Source organism: Lampetra fluviatilis, chromosome 46 (genome assembly GCF_964198595.1).
Source record: "Lampetra fluviatilis chromosome 46, kcLamFluv1.1, whole genome shotgun sequence".
Lineage (NCBI taxonomy): Eukaryota > Metazoa > Chordata > Hyperoartia > Petromyzontiformes > Petromyzontidae > Lampetra > Lampetra fluviatilis.
The window spans coordinates 9480652-9501525 of NC_136320.1; the positions used below are offsets into that span (position 1 = coordinate 9480652).

Sequence of the window (20874 nt, forward strand, 5' to 3'; positions counted from 1 at the left end):
AAGTATCGCAATGCGATACTGGCATCCAGAGTTCTGTTCATAATAATAATGAAACATTTGAAGCGTTTACTCTTAGGCGCGCTGTGGCGCCGCTGGCTGCAACGCCGCTGGCGCCGTGAAGCGAAATGCAGACGTACGTTTCTGCACGCGGAGCCTTGCCTTGTGGTTTTCGTGTGGTAGGACTTCAGAAACTATCAGTACAGCCTGCCCACCGTGCCGGGCCTCGTCGTGAGCATGGAGATGGGCCACACCTGGATCGACATCCCCAGCAACCGCTACAACCAGGTGGGGGAGCTCACATCATCGCGGCCCAATGCGAGAGACGCGAGACGCAGGTTGGGGGGGAAGGGGGATCTCTGCAGACCATGTGAACGGGGGACTTGTGACGACGGGGGGACTCTTAGTTCGTGACACGACAATGAGAGCCTGAGACGATTTGCCTCTGAAGCTGGTAATCCTGAGCTTAAGAGTCAAACGTTTGTTGAAGAATCGATGCAACGTTGGCACTTGTGTTGGTGATGCATCACCTGAGATCCCTTTCAAAGCGGGAACCTTTTTGAGAGTGGGAAGTCAGTCGATTTGTTTTGGGAAAAGATCCCACAGAGCTAAGATGTGGTAGCAAGATCGTTACATGGGAATGGAGGGTTTACAGGGGTTGGTTAGAACAAATGCAGGGATATTTGATATAATATGGCTAATAAACGACCACATATGGCACTTTAAATGCCATTTAAACACATGGCAGAAGTAAATTATGTTGGGAGGGCCCATACCTAGCTCAAGGAAACATTACACTCTCTACGCTTCTGGAAGTAGCATTGTTTTATTATTATTTTTCTATCGATGTGACTTTACTGAAAGAACCAAAGAAATAAGCATTTTAGGATTTCGGATTACATTTGAAAATTCTCGTTACCATCTTTCCACGCCCGCCCTCTGGCCCCGGTCCCCACATCGAACCCATCTACCGCCGCCGTGCGCCGCAGATGGTGAAAGTGCTGAACGGCGCCAACGAGCACGTGCTGGCGTTCGGTGCCGTCTTCAACTCCGCCGCCGACTCGCACTTGGTGTGCGTCCAGAACGACGACGGCAACTACCAGACGCAGGCCATCAACATCCACGCGACGCCGCGAAAAGGTGCTTGGCGGCACCTCCGACTCGTCGTGCTTTACACTCCGAGCATCCCCCCCCCCCCCCATGCTCAGTAGGGGTATGGGGGGGGCAAGGAGGGAGTATAACGCCACGGTGGCGAGGAGATGTTAACTACCTCGCCTGGTATACAGGAGGTTGCGAGTTTGATCCCGACCCCGACGCTTATTGTATCTCTCTCCCCAGTGCTCGTTTCTCTGTCTGCCTGTGTGTGTAAATCGTCTATTTAAGATGGCCGTCTGTTGGCTTTGCGTTGTGCCCACAGTGACGGGAGCCAGCTTCGTGGTGTTTAACGGTGCCCTGAAGTCTTCCTCGGGGTTCCTGGCCAAGTCGAGCATCGTGGAGGGTACTTGCCCAAGCCGGCTTATGTGAAATGACAACGCGAGGATTTGCTCTCAGGAGATGCAGTGTCCAAGCGCGTGTCACATGGCTGATAACAGCGATGATGATGAAACTTACAAAACGGTCGAAAAAAATTTAAGTTAAGTTTACATGCCGTGTCCATCCATAGGGGGGCCCCCCATTGAAGTGCCTTCCCCTCCTGCAGGGCACCCCCATTAAAGCCCCCCCAGCCCCCGCCCCCCCGGCCATGTGCCCGCTGGCGATGGTGTGCTGCATCAGTGGTAAATTGACAAAGTGAGCGTCCCCGTGTACAAAGGCAACGGAAGAGTGGGGTTAGGGTAGGGTTGGAGTGCTATTCTCTAGTTGGCGAGTTAGAGTTAGGGGTAGTGGTGGTGCTAACACCAGATTGGCTATTTGTTTAGGGTTAGGGATAGAGGCAGTCCTAGCAGCTGTTTGCTTCGAGTTAGGGGTTGAGTCAGTGCTAGTGTCCGGTCGGCTAGCTGGTTAGGGCCAGTGCTAGCAGCTGGTTGGTTGGCTAATGGGTTAGGATTAGCGGTAGAATTCAGGCAGGTGTCTGTGTGTGTGCGTACATGTATGGAGCAGTGATGTAGCGTTCAGCGTGCTGCGCTAAGAGCCTGGCGACCCGGGTTCGATTCCCGCTCGCCGCCATCACCAGTAATGATGATCTGAACCTATCCTGGGCATCCCCTAGGTCGACTCAGCCTCATTGAGTACCTGGTGCGGTGTGTAGACATCGCCACTGGGGAGACAAAGACGGCCGGGCGTGGTCCTGTCCACCCACCCCCTCGTGTGCCGTGCTGGCTTTCATAGGTGCTCAGTAACAGCACTTTCCCCAACAGCCTGTTAAAGGCTATACACGGGGGATCTTTGTCTTTGTTGTGCAGACGGGCTCATGGTGCAGATCACGGCGGAGGGGATGGAGGCGCTGCGCTCGGCGCTGCGTGAGATGCGCGACCACACGCTGGTGTGCGGCCGTGCCGACGGGGAGCCCCCTCGCGAGCACGTGCACGCACGCTGGGTCGCCGACGACGCCGCCTTCAACCGCGGGTGGGCACGCACGCACACACGCACGCACACGTGCAGATTTGCATGTACCGACACGCGTACGCATGCATGTATGGACACACGCGTACTAACACGTATGTACACACGTACTCGCGTACTGACACACACATACACGCGTAACGACACGTGTACGCATACTGACACGCCCGTAAGCACGCACGCACGCATACTGACGCACGTGCGTATGCACTCTGATGCACACACACTTGCATGCATACTGCCGCATGCGCGCGCACACATGTGCGACAGCGTCGGCGAGCAGTGACGAACGGCACTGTGAGATGAGCGCTACGAGAGGGCCCGACACAGTCAGACAGGTTCAGTAACGAGGAGCACCGACCACAGCGGTATCGGCGCGAGATGCAAGAGAGGCAACGAAGCATTGCTCGCAGAGAGAGGCCCAGGAGGCAGGGCTGGCCCATCATCTCACGTTCACTCTTGCAGCGGAGCGACGCGGGCGTGCCCTGGAACCCGCTCCTCGTGGGAGGGAGTCTCCGTCACAGGGAATGCTGTAAAACGTTTATAAAACTCGGATTTGACGCAAAATGTAAGAAACGTGCTGTGGCTGAACGCCGCCTCCAACGACTTCCGTTCCGCCACCCTCTTCCCTGTGGTTTCCAGGGTAACGAGCCCCATCGATGGGCGCTCCATGGAGGGAGTTCCCAGCGTGAAGATCTTCCAGGGGTCAGAGTTCAAAGGCAGCGGGAAGATCATCAGGTGGACGGAGGTCCGTATACACCAAGTGATGTGCACGTGTGTGTGTGTGTGCGTGCACAGTTGGGGAGCGGTGGCTTAGTGTTTAGCGCACTGCACTCCAAACCCGGCGACCCGAGTTCGATTCCTAATCATGGCCAACACCCGTAATGATTATCTGACCCTGTCCTGGGCCTTCTCTCGGTCGACTCGGCTTCAAATAAGTACCTGGTGCAGTGTTTAAACATCGCCACAAAGGAAGGCAAAGGCAGTCGGGCGTGATGCTGGCACTAACAGCACTTGCCCAAGTCTGTTCTGGCTGCACGGGGGATTTATGTCTCTGTGTGCACACGTGTACGTGTACATGTGGGGAGCAGTGGTGAAGTGGTTGCCAGCCATGCACGTGATGTCTGAGCCTGTCTCGTCCCTCTGCGTGGCTGGCCCAGCCTACAAGCCGCACCCGGTGTTGATAAGTAAACTATGTCAACAGAAATATAAACATGAGACCCATTTAAGTACTGTGACGGCCTTGACAAGCATGTGTGAATATCTAGATGTGCGTGTGCAATTTAAATTTTGTCTGTATCAGACCCTTTTTCATCGCAGTTGTGTCCATAGTTATCTTAATAGGGGTTTCTAATTCATTTATTTCAGTAAGGCCACGTAATGATCTGACCAGATTTGTGTTGAAAAACCCTCCACCACCAGACACGCCAATCATTATCGTTTACGCTCACTCAGATTTCGAACACTGGTACAAAATCGTCCAGGAATTTCGAATAAAATCCAGTGCATTAGAATGCTTGTAAATGTGACAGTTAAATTGGTTTGGTTGAGTCGAGTGGTGGAGGGTCATTGCACGCAAATCTGCCCAGATCATTACGTGGCCTAACCGAAAAAAAATCTATTCTGAACAGTTATATTGTCTTCATAAATCTACGTGTTCAGTCTTGATGGGGAGTTTACGTGAGTGTGTGTTTATTGAAGTGTGTGCGTGTGCGTTCATTGCGGTCTGCGAGCGCAGGTGTTCTTCCTTCAGAAGGAGGAGGAAGGCGTCGGTGAGGGTGGGAGTCGGGAGGGCGGCACGTCGACCTTCGACCCCGCGGACCACAGCCGCGTGGCGGAGGCGGTGGCGCGCGCGTTTTGCGTGGCGCTGGCGCCTCGCCTCAAGGAGCTGCGCGAGGATGGACTCACGCAGCTGGGGCTACGCCTCACCCTGCACTCTGAGCAGGTGCTGCACGGGAGCTACTCCTCCCGTCGCCCCCCCCCCCCCCGCCCTGCACTCGCGGTGACAGTTGCTGACGGCGGAATCGCGGGCGGTTTCGGCAGAGAACAGCGGGTGGATTCGCCACTGCGGCCCTCGTGTCACGGGGATTTTAAAGAGATGCATTTAATTAAAAAACAAATTTGGTCATAGATATAAAACCGCGCTGTACCTGTGTATGGTCAACTTCTTTCGCACCGTATGTAGCCAACAGTGCTCATCGGAGGCGCTCCCAAAGCTCGAAAGTTTGAACGGCGAGCAAAGCGGTGCTAACTTGTTGTGTGATGCATCTTCACGCTGCGCGGCAACATCACGTGGCAGGGCTGGTTGAGTCCTGTACTTCACAGCTAATAAGCTCGCATTATTAATCGTTATAATTATTATCAGAATTTTAAATGCATTTGATGCTTTATATTATAGAAAAGCAATATAAATAACAAACGCATGTCGTTAATGGGATAACATTGGTCTCGTGGAAATAACGGGGTTGAAGAAAACAGATTTTCCGGGGCATCCCAGCCCTGAATTAGCCCGGGACTTTGAGGACACACGTCGGACAAGGCTAGTCAAGAGAATCGGTGAGCTTCCTGCTCGAAGGAGTGGCTGGGAGTGCTCATTTCTGTTGACAGCCCCGAACCAGCATTGAGAAATTCCCCACGCTCTTGAATGCCTCTCCATAAGGCAGCCACCGCTGACGGCAGACGCCGCTAACCCTATCTCAAGCTAACTTGGGGATCGTTGCCCTCTGCGTGCGCGTTCTGTGACCAGGTCGGTTACCAGGCCGGAGGAAATGGGCAGCCGCTCCCTGTGCAGTACATGAACGAGCTGGACTGCGCACTCATACCCATAATGCACGGCGGTGGAGGAGGGGGCGGCCCGGGCGATGGCGCCGTGCGCATGGAGCTCGTCTTCTCCATCATGGAGAACGTCTCCTAGCGACGCAGCGGACCGTCGCCGGCACGCGGCTGCTGTTGCTGTGGCGACGGCGACGAAGCGGCGCTCCGCGAAAACCGAGTTGCTGCCACGGCGCCTCCGTCCATTTTGATGCTGCGAGGGTCCTTGCGAATTGAACGGATGTCATATATTTTAGAACGAGCCATGCTCGTTAGCGGCCCGTGTCTTTCTCTGTTTCGTTACTTTTCAAGCCGCTTTGATTTCTACCAAAAAAAAACGTCTCGACGTCCAGTTGCCGATTGTGCCGGGAAGAACTGTCCGAGAGTGAACTGTGCATTTTCACTTTGTACGCATGAGTGTAATTTTACGGTGGGGACTTCGGAACGTGCGCACGCACGTGGACACGCGGACGCTCGGGACGCGAGGAGAGCGCCGCTCACCAGAACTTGGGACAACGGCAGCCCCGCCCGCTTGGCATGGGCACCGCACCACTCCCGCCAGCGCCAGTCGACAGCAGACGCACCGAGACGGTCGTACAAAACATACCAGGCTTCAACTGACACATGCAACGCACCCATAGCACATCCTTTCTCCCGCGGTTCAGCCTCCTCTCACTGATGAAATGCATTAACAGCAAAACCATTTAAAAGGTCTCGGCACTGATGATACCCAGTCGGCGCTATTGGAATCGCGTTCTGATATGGAAAAAATGTCTTCACAAATGGTCCGCAGAGCTCCACCTCGTCACTCGAAGCGTCGCCGTTTCCCAACGTGGGGCGTCTCGCCTGGATACTCTTGTAAAGAGTGGTCCACACGTCGCTCACCATATTTTATTTCAGCCCTCGGAATTGAGAAGAGTCTAGTTTATTACGAGATATATTTGCGTACGCGTATTAGCGACCTGGGTTAAGACGATCAGCTCACTACACTCAAACGTTTAGTTTCATCAGGACCGGCCACCTAGATTTGCACCCGTGTTTAATCGGTGCAGGCTCATCGACCGATATGGCCATTACGAATCCCCTTAGCCACGCAGCCGCCCCTCGGCAGTGCCTTGTGCTGTCATTGAAGCCCAGTCGCTCTCCTTTATTTATCTGGGCAAGAGCCCAACGAGGCTGGCTGACAAGCTAAATTGATATTTATCTTGCAAAGGAGACCTGGAAACAATACGTCTGAAATTGTATCGGCTGTGAGCCCAGTGAAGCCAACAGCTGTCTTGACTAGTTGCGCACTACCAGCTTTTAAAAAATATTTATAATTGGCAGGTTACTCAAAAGTTTGGGGTTTATTCCGCAGTATTTAACGCCCTCTTTACTCAGAGCACTTTAATAAGAATCATGATAATTTGATGCTAAAGTTACCGGGAGATTGCCGTGGGAATAAAACCATTGTGTCCACGCAAAGTGGCTCGGTGGCGAGCGTGCTGGCCACTCGGGCTGTTCGCGGACACGGGCTCCCTGCCTTCCTCGTCGATACTTTGAGCGGTGTCCCGGCCTCAATTTGCGCAGGAATCCAGTGAAAGTGAGCATTCTGCATACCACATAAAATGCATTACGCTGACACCAACTAATTTTGTGTTATAATCAGCGGGGCTTTCTTGTTCACAATGTTAGTGTGTGGACCACGCCTGAAAAGCCACCAGTCGGAATGCTGCTGCTGCTCGTTCTCATTCGCAGACTTTATTCAACAGAACCACGACCCTCTCAATGCGGCAGCCATTGCTAGACTCGCATCATCGAACGCGACTCGCGATCGCGTGCGATGAGCGTGGCGCCGTTGTCATCCAGGTTGACGAGCAAGCGGAGGGTCCGGAGGGAGAGGCCTAAGCACTGTCGACCTGAGCGTCAAAACACTAAATCCTGTTGTATGAATTGTAAAAAAACTAAAAAGTGCACGTTAAAAACACTGGGGCTTGCTTTAAAAAGCGTTGATGTGAATTTTTAGCCAGAACGTGATTCGCTCGCACGTGACCCGCTTTTCATCGTGAGTCGCAGCATTGAGGCGGCTGCCCCATTGGCAGGTGCTTTCCAGTTGGCAGCGTCGCTCGGCAACAGGTTGCAGGTTGTCACCGGCGCTGTGGCAGCCGCGCGAAGTCTTGACGAGCAATGTTGGCGTGCAGCCCCTCCACCACCCGCCCCCCCCCGATGCCTTGCTACTGTCATTGATCTCTCGTTTCGTATGTTTACTCAGGAAAGTCTCGCTGAGTCGCTAGTTCTAACGGGCGTCGTAATGTTTGGCCAAATTCGTGGGAAGAAACCAGAGTGCCTGGAGAAAACCCGAGCGCAAAGAGAAGAGCGCTCAAACCCCAACGGACGTCCTTCCGGCACCTCATCTGACCTTCGTGGATGCCTCGCGCAAACTCCCATCGCTGCGGCAACCACCAACCCCACCTCCCACGTCGCGAGATGAAAGTCCCCTCCCACCGCATGTGGTTCTTCGGATGAAGCTTTTGATATGCTCGCAATATCCGGTGCTAGTGTCTCGTGCAGGTTGATGACACCGTGGAGCTATGCACTTTTAAATCTTGATTGAAAACTCATTTCTTCAGAACAGCTTTTTGTGTTCAGTTTCTTGTCCTTCCCCCGCACCTCCGATTTGCACGGTTGCCTACGTACGGCGAGAAAGAGGTTCAACATAAAGAACGTCGGGGCTCCATCTTGTGAAGTGGGAGGTGGCTCTGTATTTGCCGTAGCTCTTTATGAAGGAGGGCACTGCCATGTGCTCGGATGGATTGGTGTTAGAATTAGGGCTGCCCATTACTATAACCAGTGGCACAGATGTAAATAAATGTGTATAATGTCGACCATACAGATATTGTTGGTAGTCTGTACCCGTAAATGAACACGCAAAACAAAATATACCTGGGTTTTTATTTAATTTCGTTATCAAAACTATCTGTTGAAAGCTGTTAAAAAAAAAGAATTGCTTATTTACCTCAAATCGTGGCACCCATCGACGCGACAGTGAGCCGCCATGAGGTGTTTCACGTTCACCTCTGCGCTGGTGTCCCATCGAGTAACGCAGCAGCTCCCGGCATGCACCGTGCGTCGTCGTGTCAACCGGGCCTCATGGGCTCCTCGCACCTCCCGATGGGAAGCGAGACTGCCTTGGCTGTGACGGCGCCCGAGAACGCTGCCGCTGTGCGCCAGGTAGTCGTGTCGCTGTGGCTTTCGATTATCGTTCCTCGGTAACGACGCTCACAAGTCCACCGCGGATTTGCCGGTTGACCACGTACGGTGCGAAAGAAGCTCTCTCCGTACATACAAAGCCCAGAGAGCCCTGGGTTCGTGGTGGCTCCAAGGAAGGAGGCAATGTGGGAAATCGCTCCCCCCCCCTCGTTGACACCCAGAGAAATTGGTATTTTATTAACATTTACCACAGGAAACACATTGGATATTTGTAGTTTACGTAGAACTCTATTTATTAAACAGCTTAACATGTTGGGACCGCTGCCTCTCCAGGGGAGTTTCTAGATCCGCCTCCTTCCTCGGTGGCCACCACCAAACAACAGCTTCAGTATTTTTGGGTTACGCCTTCAATGAGGCCGTGGTCTCTGCATTGTCATCAGCGCCTGCATCCGGGAAGACGAATTATGTGCACGTGTATTGGGCTTTACTTCAGCTCAGACTTGCGCGATTGCTTTTTTTTTTAAAGGGACACGAACCAAATAAACAATCCACTGTTTTATAACCCTCCACTCCAGCGGCAACCCCAAATGTCAATTTCGGCTTTTGCATTCTGGAGAAATGAAAACCCAGTTGCTCTGTTGGCGCCTAGGCACGGGCATCCAAACGATCAATTCCATATTACCCCTCAAACGACATCACTTTTCATTCGGTGTTCTTTCAGGGTCGAGCTTTTACACAGTCGCTCCGTCGCTTTTGTTTTGGCTTTGTATGCAGAGCAGTTCACGTGTCCAACTTCATGAAGAAGCCCTTAAGAGGATCTGGTTACCTGAGTGTAAACACCAAAAGCCCGATGGTGGCATGCCCAGTTACTTGTGGCTTGATTGAGATGTTGGTTTTTTTGTTATCGTTGGTTGGTGGGAGTCCAGGATTCAAACCCAGGGCAAAGCGGCGCAGGGCCGCAGAGTTGTGACGCAGGGACTGTGAGGCGCAGGGCGTGATGTGACGACGACCGAAAACCATTTTATCACTGCGCAGTCTTCCATTACCGACGACGATGTGAAGGATTTGCAAGTGCCGACGAATAATGTATACAAATCAATACTGTGTTGACGATGTGGTTTTTGCACGATCTCATCTTCCTGCACCCTCTTTGGGCAGGGAATGCGTGAAATGTTTTTCATTTACTCTTTACGACTTACATCACCCTGCAGTCGTGTGGCCCATTATCCCCCCGTCCGTCCCACCACCTCCCATCGGCAGCAGAAGCAGCATTATTTACAAGTAGCCTGGAGTCTGGATCACCCTGGGGCGCTCACTCATTGAGAACCTCGTTGAGACGGGCGGGATCTCCGCATGGCACGTGCCAGGCTGTGCGCTCCCTTCCCACAACTTGTAAGAGTTTCGTTCACCAGGCGAGAGCCCGATGAGATTATACGAGTGGGGAGGAGGGTGCTCGCATATCAGCCGGTTAGCTCCACATCGATGGTTAATTGATGGTAACAACTTGCTCATTTCTAAGGATGAGCTGCCAACGCATCCTGTCAACTTTTCACGCGCACATGAAAGATCGCATTAATTGGCGATACTCTGCGTTGGCAGTGATGCACGAGCACAACGGACGCGCACCACACGCTCGTTAATATCGCTGCGTTAAAAGGAGAAAAAAATGGGAAACGTTTCGGGCAATGGTCCTTCAATCGGTGTGCTGTGAATAAGGGCCATGGTCCAGAACGTCGCCTGTTTTATATTAAGCACCCTATTTGGTCACGTGCGATGCAGATGAGACCATGTGCCGCCGTTTTAGCTAGAGTCCCACATGCGAAAGTGACCCACGGCCGAACTCTGAAGCGATGTTCGCATCCCTTTACAACTCTTGTCTATGGGGCGTCTGGAATATTGACTCACATCTGGGTTCGTGGGAACACCGCGGTGAATCTCAGTGGGTGCATCCATTGCCCTGTCTAAGCTCTCGCGCGTCATTCTCATACCTGTCAACCCCTGATCAGTGCCCTACCTTATTACAGACAAATTCAGACCTTATCGGTCACCCCGTGCCCTTATAAATCTCAACGTTCATCCTACAAAGTCCCCATCACAAGGGAGAAACACAAACAAATAATAGATAAAACATTGTTTTCCCGTATTGAAACGGCCGTATAGACCTAAAAACTCAATTCTCCTGCACAACAATACGAATAACCCGTGTGGGTTGACACGGTGTCCATTCTCGAGGATCAGCTTTCGACCGTGCCAGGTATCCACGCCCGCTGAGTCGCCAGCAATGCACCCGACTTCGACAGATATTCTCGTAAAGCTAAGCGGGGATGAGCCTGGGCAGTGGCTGGGACGAGTAGCGACCCTGAACAAGCATGTTGCCAATGGAGCTGCGGGGGCTCTGCTCTGGATAGCACGGGTGGTGCAGACAACGCCAGCGTTGTACTGCACTAATATGATCCCAGTCTCTGCTACCCTCCCCTTTCCCCCCTTCAATAGGCCACACTGAAACAGGGTGGTGAAGTATGGTCAGACAACCCCCACAACCCACATGGCATAGGGAGAGCCTCATCCAGCAGGGGGTTAACTAAAGGGCCGATCAAATTATTGATCCTGATTGCAGAGGCATAGCTGGGTAAGCACGGGACATGGGACAAATCAAACTTCCACACTCACGATTTACACTGCCTATATATATAAACCATCTATATACGGCTGACATTGGCCCTAAAAGAAAAGGGCTTTGTGTAGTACCAGCCAACTCTCAAGGTTAACGTTTCGCCTTTGGCACAAGGCGCTGGTTGAGATGCGTTGTAGAGCTTTGAAGTTCCTTTAAAAACGGGTGGCTTGACTTGTTTAATCGCACTGCGGAAATCATCAGACTGGCGGCATTGTGGTGGTAATGGGTTTGCCTCGGTAGAAACCGACTCGCTGGCCAACGCGCTTTGGCTGCTCTCGTCAAAACTTACTCGTCACAGCGAATGATGACACCCCCCCCCCCCTTTATCCCAGGCATTGCAATGTTTATTTTATCGTTCAATATACAAGTGTCCGATGGAGTTGTTTTGTAGCAATTGGCATCATCCACAGCGCACAGCAGCATATTACATTGACGCACGCACACACACCTAGCATCGTAGTAAAGTGTGCAGCCTGAATGCAATACAGAACTCCTCTTATCCGCGGCCTGTTACCCTCTACTCATTACCTGCGGCAGCTGTAGGCTCCATGAAAGCACCTATTTATTATCCCCCGGCCCGATATCCATCCGCGGTTATCCACGATTTTGCCCATAATGCATAGCGATGGGGCCTCCTCATACTCGTGATTTTTTGTGGGGGATTCATCCTATTGTCCACGGGTTAACCTCGAGTTATGTACCCCGCAAATGAGAGTCAAATTGCAGATAACCCTTCGGATAATTGTATCCGCGATATCATTCCCGATATTACCGCGGATAAGAGGACTGTCATGTTTCAGCGCTGCATTGCTCCAAATGCAGCCTAATGAGGCTGTAGTTGGGAAATTGAGACACATTCAGGGTGTGTAACTTGACACTGTTGGTCATGACCAGTTTGAAAAATTGACATCAGTGTCAAGGTCAATATACGTGAACATGGTGGCTAGCTTTTTGTGGTGTATAGTTTTCATGAAAATATATGTAATGTCAGAGGGGATGATGCACACTTCTGAGCAGTTTTAACGAGTACAGTATTCATTGTTTTCACTTTGTGTTTTCATTCTGAAATTCTCAACAACAAGAAAATTCCCTCCGCTGAAATATGTCTGAGCAGGACTGCACTTTCTTACCTAGATATCCTGCCAGTGTTTAGGTTGGAGCGTCTAGGAAAGCAAGGGGGTGTGGGGTCTATAGGCCGTTGAAACTATGTCGCAATTCAAATGTGCTCCGTGGCAGTTTAGAATAGTCCTTTGATACTTAGCCCATGCTTCCGCAAAATACAAGACCGTAATATGAAAGGCTGCTAGGTTTAACTTCAGAATATCATGAGCAGCATTATTAGGCGGGAGCAGAACGATGTGCAGCAGACACGCACTTTTTCCGCAACCAAGACAGACGTGGGTGCTTGGAGCTATGATGGAGCAAACAGACTGCCGGCAAGAAAATCATTCTTATGTCATTGAGATTCAATTTCGAGATCTAAGGGGATGTTTTACATGTTGGAAGTATTCGTGTTATAGAGCAATTGGAAAACGTAATTTTGCTTATGGTGGGAATTATCTGTTGATCAGGATGACTGTAGCCCTCTGCCCAATGGCAGGGCTTCTCCAACTAGCTCCATCTTGTCCGAATCTTGATATTATTAACTTCACTGTGCCCACCCCCATCACCCCCATGCCCTCACCCCCGTGCCCCCTCGCCTCCCCCCGCCTTCTCTGTTCTAACGAGACTTCTGGTCCCACTGTAGAAGAGGGTCACTGTAAGAGACAATTCGTGTTCGTTCCAAGGTAAGGTTAGGGTTAGGTAAATGGTAGAGTTAGTGATGAGATTAAAGTTACGTATAGATGGGGGTTAGGGTTAATGTCAGCATTAGTAAAGTGAAATTGTTTGACCAGATGAGGGCTAGGGTTCGGAATGGATACAATTAATAGGTGTCGGATGTTCAGACATTGTTCATGTAACTGCTAGTAAGAGGGATAGAGTTAGTGTTATGAATAGGGTTTAACAAATTTGAGTTGCAAAAGCATTTTATTATAGTTTGAATCACTTGTATTTTTTGGATGGTATATTACCCCCACACACAGGCACGTACACTACACACATCCGTGTATTCCCTCAGAGGCAATTTACACACACAGATGTGCAAAGATAGGTGTACACACACGTGCGACAAAGATTAACGCAGCGCTGCGTGCCGTCAGTGTTTGTGAACACATGGCACAAAAGGAACCCCCGTTATGTATTTATCTTTATTGAATATGCAAATACAAGCAATAATAAAGATTATTCTTGCAAAGTTGATGCCACTCTTTGGGTGGGTGGGTTGGGCTGGCTTGTGTGCGTCTCCTTACTGTGATGGCACCGCGTGTACCGCTGGGATGCAGCTCGTTGTTTCATGGGCCAGAGCAGACTCTGGAACCACGAAACTTTAGTCGTTCCAATGTATTCGTACGGCTAATAAGAGTACATGTTTTGTAAACACCCCAGTGTATCAAATGGTATTCGCATGATTCAGTGTTTGGCATCATACATTGGAACTGCGAAACGTATGCCACCAGGCGGGAGCGGCAAGTGAATTGCAGGATGTGGTTTGGGCTCGAGGATTAAGAAGAAATATCGAAATGTGATGTAATGCAACACCGACTCTCTGTGTTGCATTACATCACATTTCGATATTTTGCGAGGTTATTTAATTTTAGTGTGTCTTTCTCCTAATTTTCAAGCTTGCGTGCCGTGCCACGTCGTCATCTTACTTGCGCAGCAGCAACACGTTGCCGTCCACTCATTGATATGCTAATTTTCTCTGCCCCCTCCCTCTCTCCGTCCCCGCCCCCCCTCCCTATATTTAAGGGACCGTCACAGAAACGACCCCTCTCTGTGCCGATATGTGTCCTCTCTCTGTGTCCTTGTGATGTCTGTCTGCTTGTATGTCTGTCTATAGTCTTCTAGTTAGATTTTTGTTGCTATTTCTCTTATGCCTGATGATGATTGCTTGTGTTGCAATCGAAACGTCGCTTTTATTTTAATTCATTATTTTATCTTTAGACGTGACTTAACCGAAAGAACCAAAGAATAATTCCTGCAGTCACGAAAGCTCCAAAAATTAAGAGTGAAAGTTCCTGTCACTTCATTCGAAAAGAGAAAGGCCATTGTGTGCCGGCAGCATGGTCCAAATTTGACCCAGTGGACTCAATTGGATTACACTGCAATCATCGTCTCCACCCCCCCCCCCTACTGGCAGACCAATGTCCGCTTGAAGGCCACGCGCTGACTTACCTTGTGCCACACAGGCAGAGCTGCCACTGGGGGTGCCCTTTAAATTGTTTGAGTTGTGATGTTATGCAAGTTGCTTATCGCAGCCTTCTGGGACGCCCTGGTGTAAATGGCGCTCTTTCAACTTGTTTTTATGATTCCACTCCTGGGAGGTTGAAACAGCGTCATCAGCTTGCCCAGTCGTCCTGTGATCAATGAAACGAGACCATATACTAGAAATTGAATCTTGTCCTTTGAGACTGGTCCCTACCATGGAATATTGTCATTGTGTCAAGCCAGCAGTAACGACCACTGTTTGAAGATGAGGGTACCAATATGTGTGTGTGCTATCCCATCTTGGAGCATGTTGTGTTGTGTACATTGGTTATTGGGGTTCGATTCCTCACCATCATTCACATATCCTGTGGCAGTGCATATACGGACCTTCTCCTGGTCGACTCCATCTAATGCAAGTGTGGTGTGGTGCGGTGCTCTGGCTTGTTTCCACCAGCAATCAAGACAAGGGCACCTTCCGACCCGTCACGTGGGACTATGGTCCCCACTGTTATAGCGACGAGCCACTGGTTTCTACTAATTTGTGGTTTTACATGGTGATCATCGCCCCCTACTGGTCGACTAATGTCCTATGTGATCACTCCAGCAAACGAGACTCATCCTGGTCTCTTTAGTTCTCACCTGGTTAATCCCCATGGCGGCTGGGGAAGAGCTCGCTGTTGGATTGGCAGAAGAACAATGCAAGTCATGACAGGAGCTGATTGAAAACACAAACATGACGCACAATAGCAAGAAAGCATGGTCCACAATCACAGCACTGAGTAACGACCCACAGGGAGCAGCACAACACCACAACGTCACAGCAAACTAGACAGCAGTACGACAAATTCTTGAACATGGCGAATCACCAGATAAACAGCACAAAAGAAAACTTCAATAAAATGAGAGAGAAACGAACAATAACTGCGGTGGCCATTTTGAACTGGCCACCAAGTTCGTAGAGTGGCCAGTTCACAATGGCCAACATGTAACATGTAACCACGCGAGGTAGTTAACATCTCGCCACCACGGCGCCCCACAGCAGCGCCGTAGCCACTGCTGGTTTGCCCGCAGTTCAATTGTGGCATGTGCGAATTCAATAATATGAATTTACCAATGTATACAGATTCTTTCATTTATTATTTATTTCCCATGAAAAATAAAAGTTTTTTTACGTGAGACAATGGAGACCTCACAAATGTAATTGGACCTCCACAGCCTGTAGGTCATCAATCTATCTTCCTGTTTCACAAATAAAGGTAGTGTGTGTGTGTTTGGCCTCGTGTTGCACGGATGGTGCGGCGCAGCTGATCACTGTAATGAGCACCTGGAGTAGTCGGGGGTCTCTCCGGCACATCTCGAGTCAACCTCGAGACCGATCTACACGACTCGCATTGTTACACAGCTCGCAATTGAAGTTAGACTCATACCTGTGGTGCCAAGTTCATTTAAATTAAAACGCGTATACATATACAAAAACCGTAAGGGGCCGTCCATAAATAACGTCACGCGATTTTGGCCGATTTTTGCCGCTCCCCCCTTCGTCACACCGCGTCACAAAAAGTCAGACCCCCCTCAAATATGAAGTCACAAAGCTCTGCCCCCCCCAAAGTAAAACATGCTTCAAATCGCTTTAAACTATTGTCATATTGTGGTGTATATTTCATGTGGCGCTGCACTCTGATGTTGTAGGAGAAAACATTAAAAAGTATATTTAATTAAGTAGAACGTGTTGTCTATATTTATTTAAAGTTGCGCATTTTGATGTGACGTCACATTTCTCAACCCCCCCCCCCCTCGTCACAAATGTCTGACCCCCCCCCCCTAGGTGCGTGACGTCATTTATGGACGCCCCCTAATGCAACTTCAGTAACTAATGCATTTTTCTACTCAATTTGCCAAATGGTATACCCATGACAGCCACATTGAGAAGACGGGAGGGGAAGTCAGCTCACGCAAAATCATCCGCAAGCTTGCAAACTCAACACGTGGAGCGCGCACAGCCACAACCAAGACCTCGGCATTCGCCCTCGGCTGCTCCAGCGCAGAGTGGTGCGCCTGCCAAGTCTGGGAACGATCGGTCCACGCAAGATAACAGACGTTCTGACCTGCCCCTTCCAGACACCTGCGAAAAAGAGCTTTATAGCGCTTCGGATTCCTCCAGTGTGGATACATATTACGATTATGATTCCCTGCCGCATCATCAAAGGGTGCCTCAAAACCCACAAACGTCAACAGCTCGTAACATCCTCGCTGGACTAGCGCCACTGGACATGCGGAGAGTCGTGGCGAGCTAAGCGGAGAGGAGGCGACACCATACCTGCCAACCACCTATCAGTGCCCCCTGCCTTATAGCAGACCAATTCAGACCGTATTGGTCACCCCGTGCCATTTTAAATATCAACGCTCTTCCCATCACAAGGAACGCAAATAGACAGAAAAATGTGCCCGTATTGAAACGGCTGTACGCCGTATGGACTTGAATACGGCTAAACCGTACGGGTTGCCAGGTATTCAACACAACGGAGACATCAGACACCCCCTTGCTTATAACAGCAACGTCCCCCCCTTTACTCTTGCCAATGAGACGCTGAGCCCTCTCTTGGTTAAACAATCACCGCCCCTACTGGCAGACTCGCACTTGCTCTCCCTGGTAAATTTTAGACTTTTAAATTTTAGACGAGACAAATGTTTACTTTTGAGTTCACCTGGCGTGGGCCACGTTGGCGAGATGTTAACTACCTCGCCTGGGACGCAGGAGCGCGTCGGTTCGATTCCGACCCTGACGCCTGCTGTATGTCTGGAGTTTGCGTGTCTCTCGCACCCTTTGGTCGCGCGGATTTTTTCTCCGGGTCCTCCGGTTTTCCCCTCCACATTTCGAACCAACGTGCGTTTAGAGTTTGCGTGCTGCAGCATTGTGGCTGCTGTACATTTACATTTAGAGCTGCTGTATATTTCCACGTGATAAGCCACTTCGTTGAGCTATCATTTGTGATAGCCAGGTCGCTTCTGAAAAATAGCTACATAGCTCAGTGGGCTTCAAGCGGTCAAATCAAATATAGTTGAGTTGAGTGTTTTAGCTTAGTCTTGATACTAAACACGACGTGAAGCTAGGCTGGCCTGGGAATTCCCCAGGAAGAGCTGGAGTCCATCGCCAGGGAAAGGGGGGAGGTCTGCACCGCCCGACTCAACAACGCTGCCGCCGCAACCTTCGCCAAGACACGCGCGGACTGATTTAGTGTGCTGATCTTTAAAGGTGCATTTGACATTTTTTGATACTCCTACTTATGCTTTTGCTGTTGTGGAGTGACTCATGCAGCCAGCTATGGCTACAGGGTTTGGTGGTACATGTTGTTTATGTCGTTTATTGTGAAATTTCAGTCACAGTTCCTATGATCACTGTTACATTGCTTATGGCTTTATTTTGGTAATTTCAAAAAGTTTTTTGGTTTGGCCATGTTTGTTGTAGTACGGAGTTAGACAGTTAGACTGATGGCTTTAATCTAAGTTGTCTTGAGGTTGTGGTTGTTGTTTGACTTGCATCCCACTGGGATTTTTGAACGGATAATACACTGTAACTTAATAACAAATGTATGTTAATAGCACAGCGTTGGTGGAAGGTGCTTTTTTTCTGGAAGACTTTGCGGTTTTTTTCCTGGATTTCTCTGTTTGCGCATAGTCACCTTAAGATGTTTTCTTGTTCACGTTTTTTGTTTGTTGCGGTTGCACCCGATTCAAGAGCCGAATGACTCACAGGGCTCTACCTAATACATTAAACTGACACGAACGAACCAACGACGTCAAGCGGAGCCCCATTCGTGCAGCACGTGGAGCCGCGCGGGGTCACGTGGGATGGGGGCGAAGAGGGTGGGGGAGGGGGCAGCTTCCGGTGGGGCAGGAACCGGATCTCGTGTGAGAAGAACCGGGTCGTGGTGAGGAGGAGGCAGGCGGTGTGGTGGTGGTGGCGTGAGACGAGGTGAGGACGTGGTGGTGGTGGTGAGGTGGTGAGGTGGTGAGGTGAGGAGAGGTGGTGATAGTGAGGTGGTGGTGATGGTGAGGTGAGCGCGAGGGCTGCGCTACTGACGTGCGCACTCCCCGCTGCTCTGTCCCAGAGTGGCGGCATCTTCCAGAACTCGGGGGAAGAAAGGGGAGGGGGCCCGGGGAGGGGGCCCGGGGGGGAGAGGGGTCACGGGGAGGTCACGGGGGGGTCATGGGGGGGAGGTCACGGGGGGGTCATGGGGGGGAGGTCACGGGGGGTCACGGGGAGAGGCCGTCGGGCCCCCCAGGAGGAAGTGGTTCGCGACTCCACCGCATGACTAGTCACTCCACGTCGCTCTGGGGGGCTCCGCCTCACTCTGGGGGGCTCCACGTCACTCTGGGGGGCTCCACGTCACTCGACTTTTGCGTTGCTCGTCACTCCACCGCTCCGGGCCGGGTGGCTATTGAATAAGCGCCTCTGCAGCTCAACCCCCCCCCCCCCCCAGTGGAGTCCACAGCAACTCTCAGACCGCGTCACTCCGCGGCTCAACCTCGTTACTCGCACCCCCCCCCCCACTCGCCGCGTTACTCGCCCGCGTCACTCCGTGACACCGCCGCCGCTCTCGCCGTGACGAGGGGGCCAGGTCGTCGTCGTGACGAGGCTGTTCTACATCCCAGCGGGGGTCGTCGTCTCGCTGAGTCACCGCCGCTCGTTGTTGTTGTCCGTGGCTGCTGCGGCTGCCTCGCATTGGCCAAGGGCCCCGAATGAATCCGAAACTCCGCCAGCCGCGGGTCGCCTCCTCTTCTTCCTCCTTCTCCTCCTCCGCGTGTCCTTGCTGATGATGTTGAGCAGTCACCGGGGGATAGTGGCCGTGACTCCCTCTGAGTTCATCACGATCAGAGAGAGGGGAGTTGCGTGGCACGGCCATCGCTGCTATGCGCAGATAAGACGACGGTTTTATAAATGACGGTCATCATCATCGTCGTCGTCATGCCCTTGCTGCTGTTGCTGGAGACCATCCTGATCAGTTTGGGCATCAGTCGTCATCGTGCTGCTGCGGTCAGTACTGTGATGTAGGAACGATTCCCATCAGCCGCGTCGTAGCGGCGACTGGTCGCTCGCTCCCACAAGTGGGACACTAAAGCCGAGACCCACGGGGGGGGGAGGGGGGTGAGCAGCGGCCACCCGCACCCGGCAGTGGGGGCCGCCTGAGCCGCTCGCTCGCAGGAGAGAATTTGACCGCGTTCGTCGCGCCAAAACGGCTCACAAACTTAAACCTGCGACGTATCGTCTACACACTACCCGCCCTATGATATAAGAAGTACTATGATGACGAGAATGATGTGCTTTATACTCAGGAACGTATCTCTTTGAAGATGTTTGTAGTTTTAATATGCGCAAGGGGGAATTCACGTGGAGGTGCTTCCCGTCCTCACAGACAATAAAACCCGCCGCCACCAAGTTATTTCCTTTGTGGTAATCCGTGGAACACCTTTGCAGATTGACAGGATGAGAACTCTCAACCTCAACCAGTGCCCCCCGCCAATGGGATGTGGGCTCATTTAGTCACTCCGTCAATCAAAATTAGAATGTAACTGAATGAATGCGATGAAGAGGCCTTTCACGAATGTCATTAACCTCGGACACGTTCTCTGAGTCAAGGTTGTCGGCCGCCAGCATTGAGATGTGTGGACACTTTGTATTGAAACCGCACATCTCTCTCCCTTGATGAAGAGGACTTGCACTCTCCGAGCTCTCGCTGGTGATGATCAAGAGGTCGTCTCTGTCGTGCTGAGTGCTTTGTGTGGGCGAGGAATCACACTCCTTAAGGGCCGCACAGATGGATTCATTAGCCTCATTGCCGTACAGCCAACTAGCCGCCCTGAGGTCGATACATATGTGATCCACCGGCTCTTTTCCTCCAAATTGCTGGGTTCCGTATTTGACACAACGCACGACTTCATTTCGAACAGGTCACAATGCCGTACCGACGCTGTGCAGTGAGGGTTGCTTTGGGTGAGGTTTTGTGTGGTATCTGCAGCGTGTGCTTCCAGGCCAATCTGAGAGCCCGGTGGTGACCACTCTTAGCCAGATGAGACGGGTTTACTTCCAGTTTTTGAGGTTACTCTTTGGACAGTTTAAAAATGAAAACGGTATAAAAAACCCATTTGAGTAAGTGATTTATTGCATTCTTGAGCATCGATTTTAGAAAGGTTTAACCTCATTCGTACAACTCAGCTGGAAGTGATGTCTCGGTTGCTGGACGTGCTGGCTCTGAATTTAGTCATTAGTATTTTTTTAGTTTGATCATGTAAGTATAATGTCAGAGCCATGCATCCTCCACAAGCCGACACACCAA

At 51.1% G+C, this 20874-nt stretch overlaps 2 protein-coding genes across 4 annotated transcripts in view; both read left to right on the forward strand.

Moving 5' to 3' along the window:
* LOC144947759 (uncharacterized) overlaps positions 1-13529 on the forward strand; it is a 44586-nt gene extending 31057 nt beyond the window's left edge. For 2 of the 3 annotated variants that reach the window (XM_078877109.1, XM_078877110.1), the window contains exons 13-19: positions 181-285; positions 987-1137; positions 1415-1495; positions 2397-2559; positions 3199-3304; positions 4295-4501; positions 5303-13529. In XM_078877109.1, coding sequence (XP_078733235.1) covers positions 181-285; positions 987-1137; positions 1415-1495; positions 2397-2559; positions 3199-3304; positions 4295-4501; positions 5303-5470 — 981 coding nt within the window. In that variant the 3' untranslated portion in view covers positions 5471-13529. The remainder of the gene's footprint in view (positions 1-180; positions 286-986; positions 1138-1414; positions 1496-2396; positions 2560-3198; positions 3305-4294; positions 4502-5302) is intronic. The other variant, XM_078877111.1, reaches the window with a different exon arrangement.
* Positions 13530-18429: 4900 nt separating this feature from the next.
* Positions 18430-20874, forward strand: part of SGTA (small glutamine rich tetratricopeptide repeat co-chaperone alpha) — a 40328-nt gene continuing 37883 nt past the window's right edge. The window contains exon 1 of the mRNA XM_078877112.1: positions 18430-18512. The gene's annotated coding sequence lies outside the window, so the exon portion shown is untranslated. The remainder of the gene's footprint in view (positions 18513-20874) is intronic.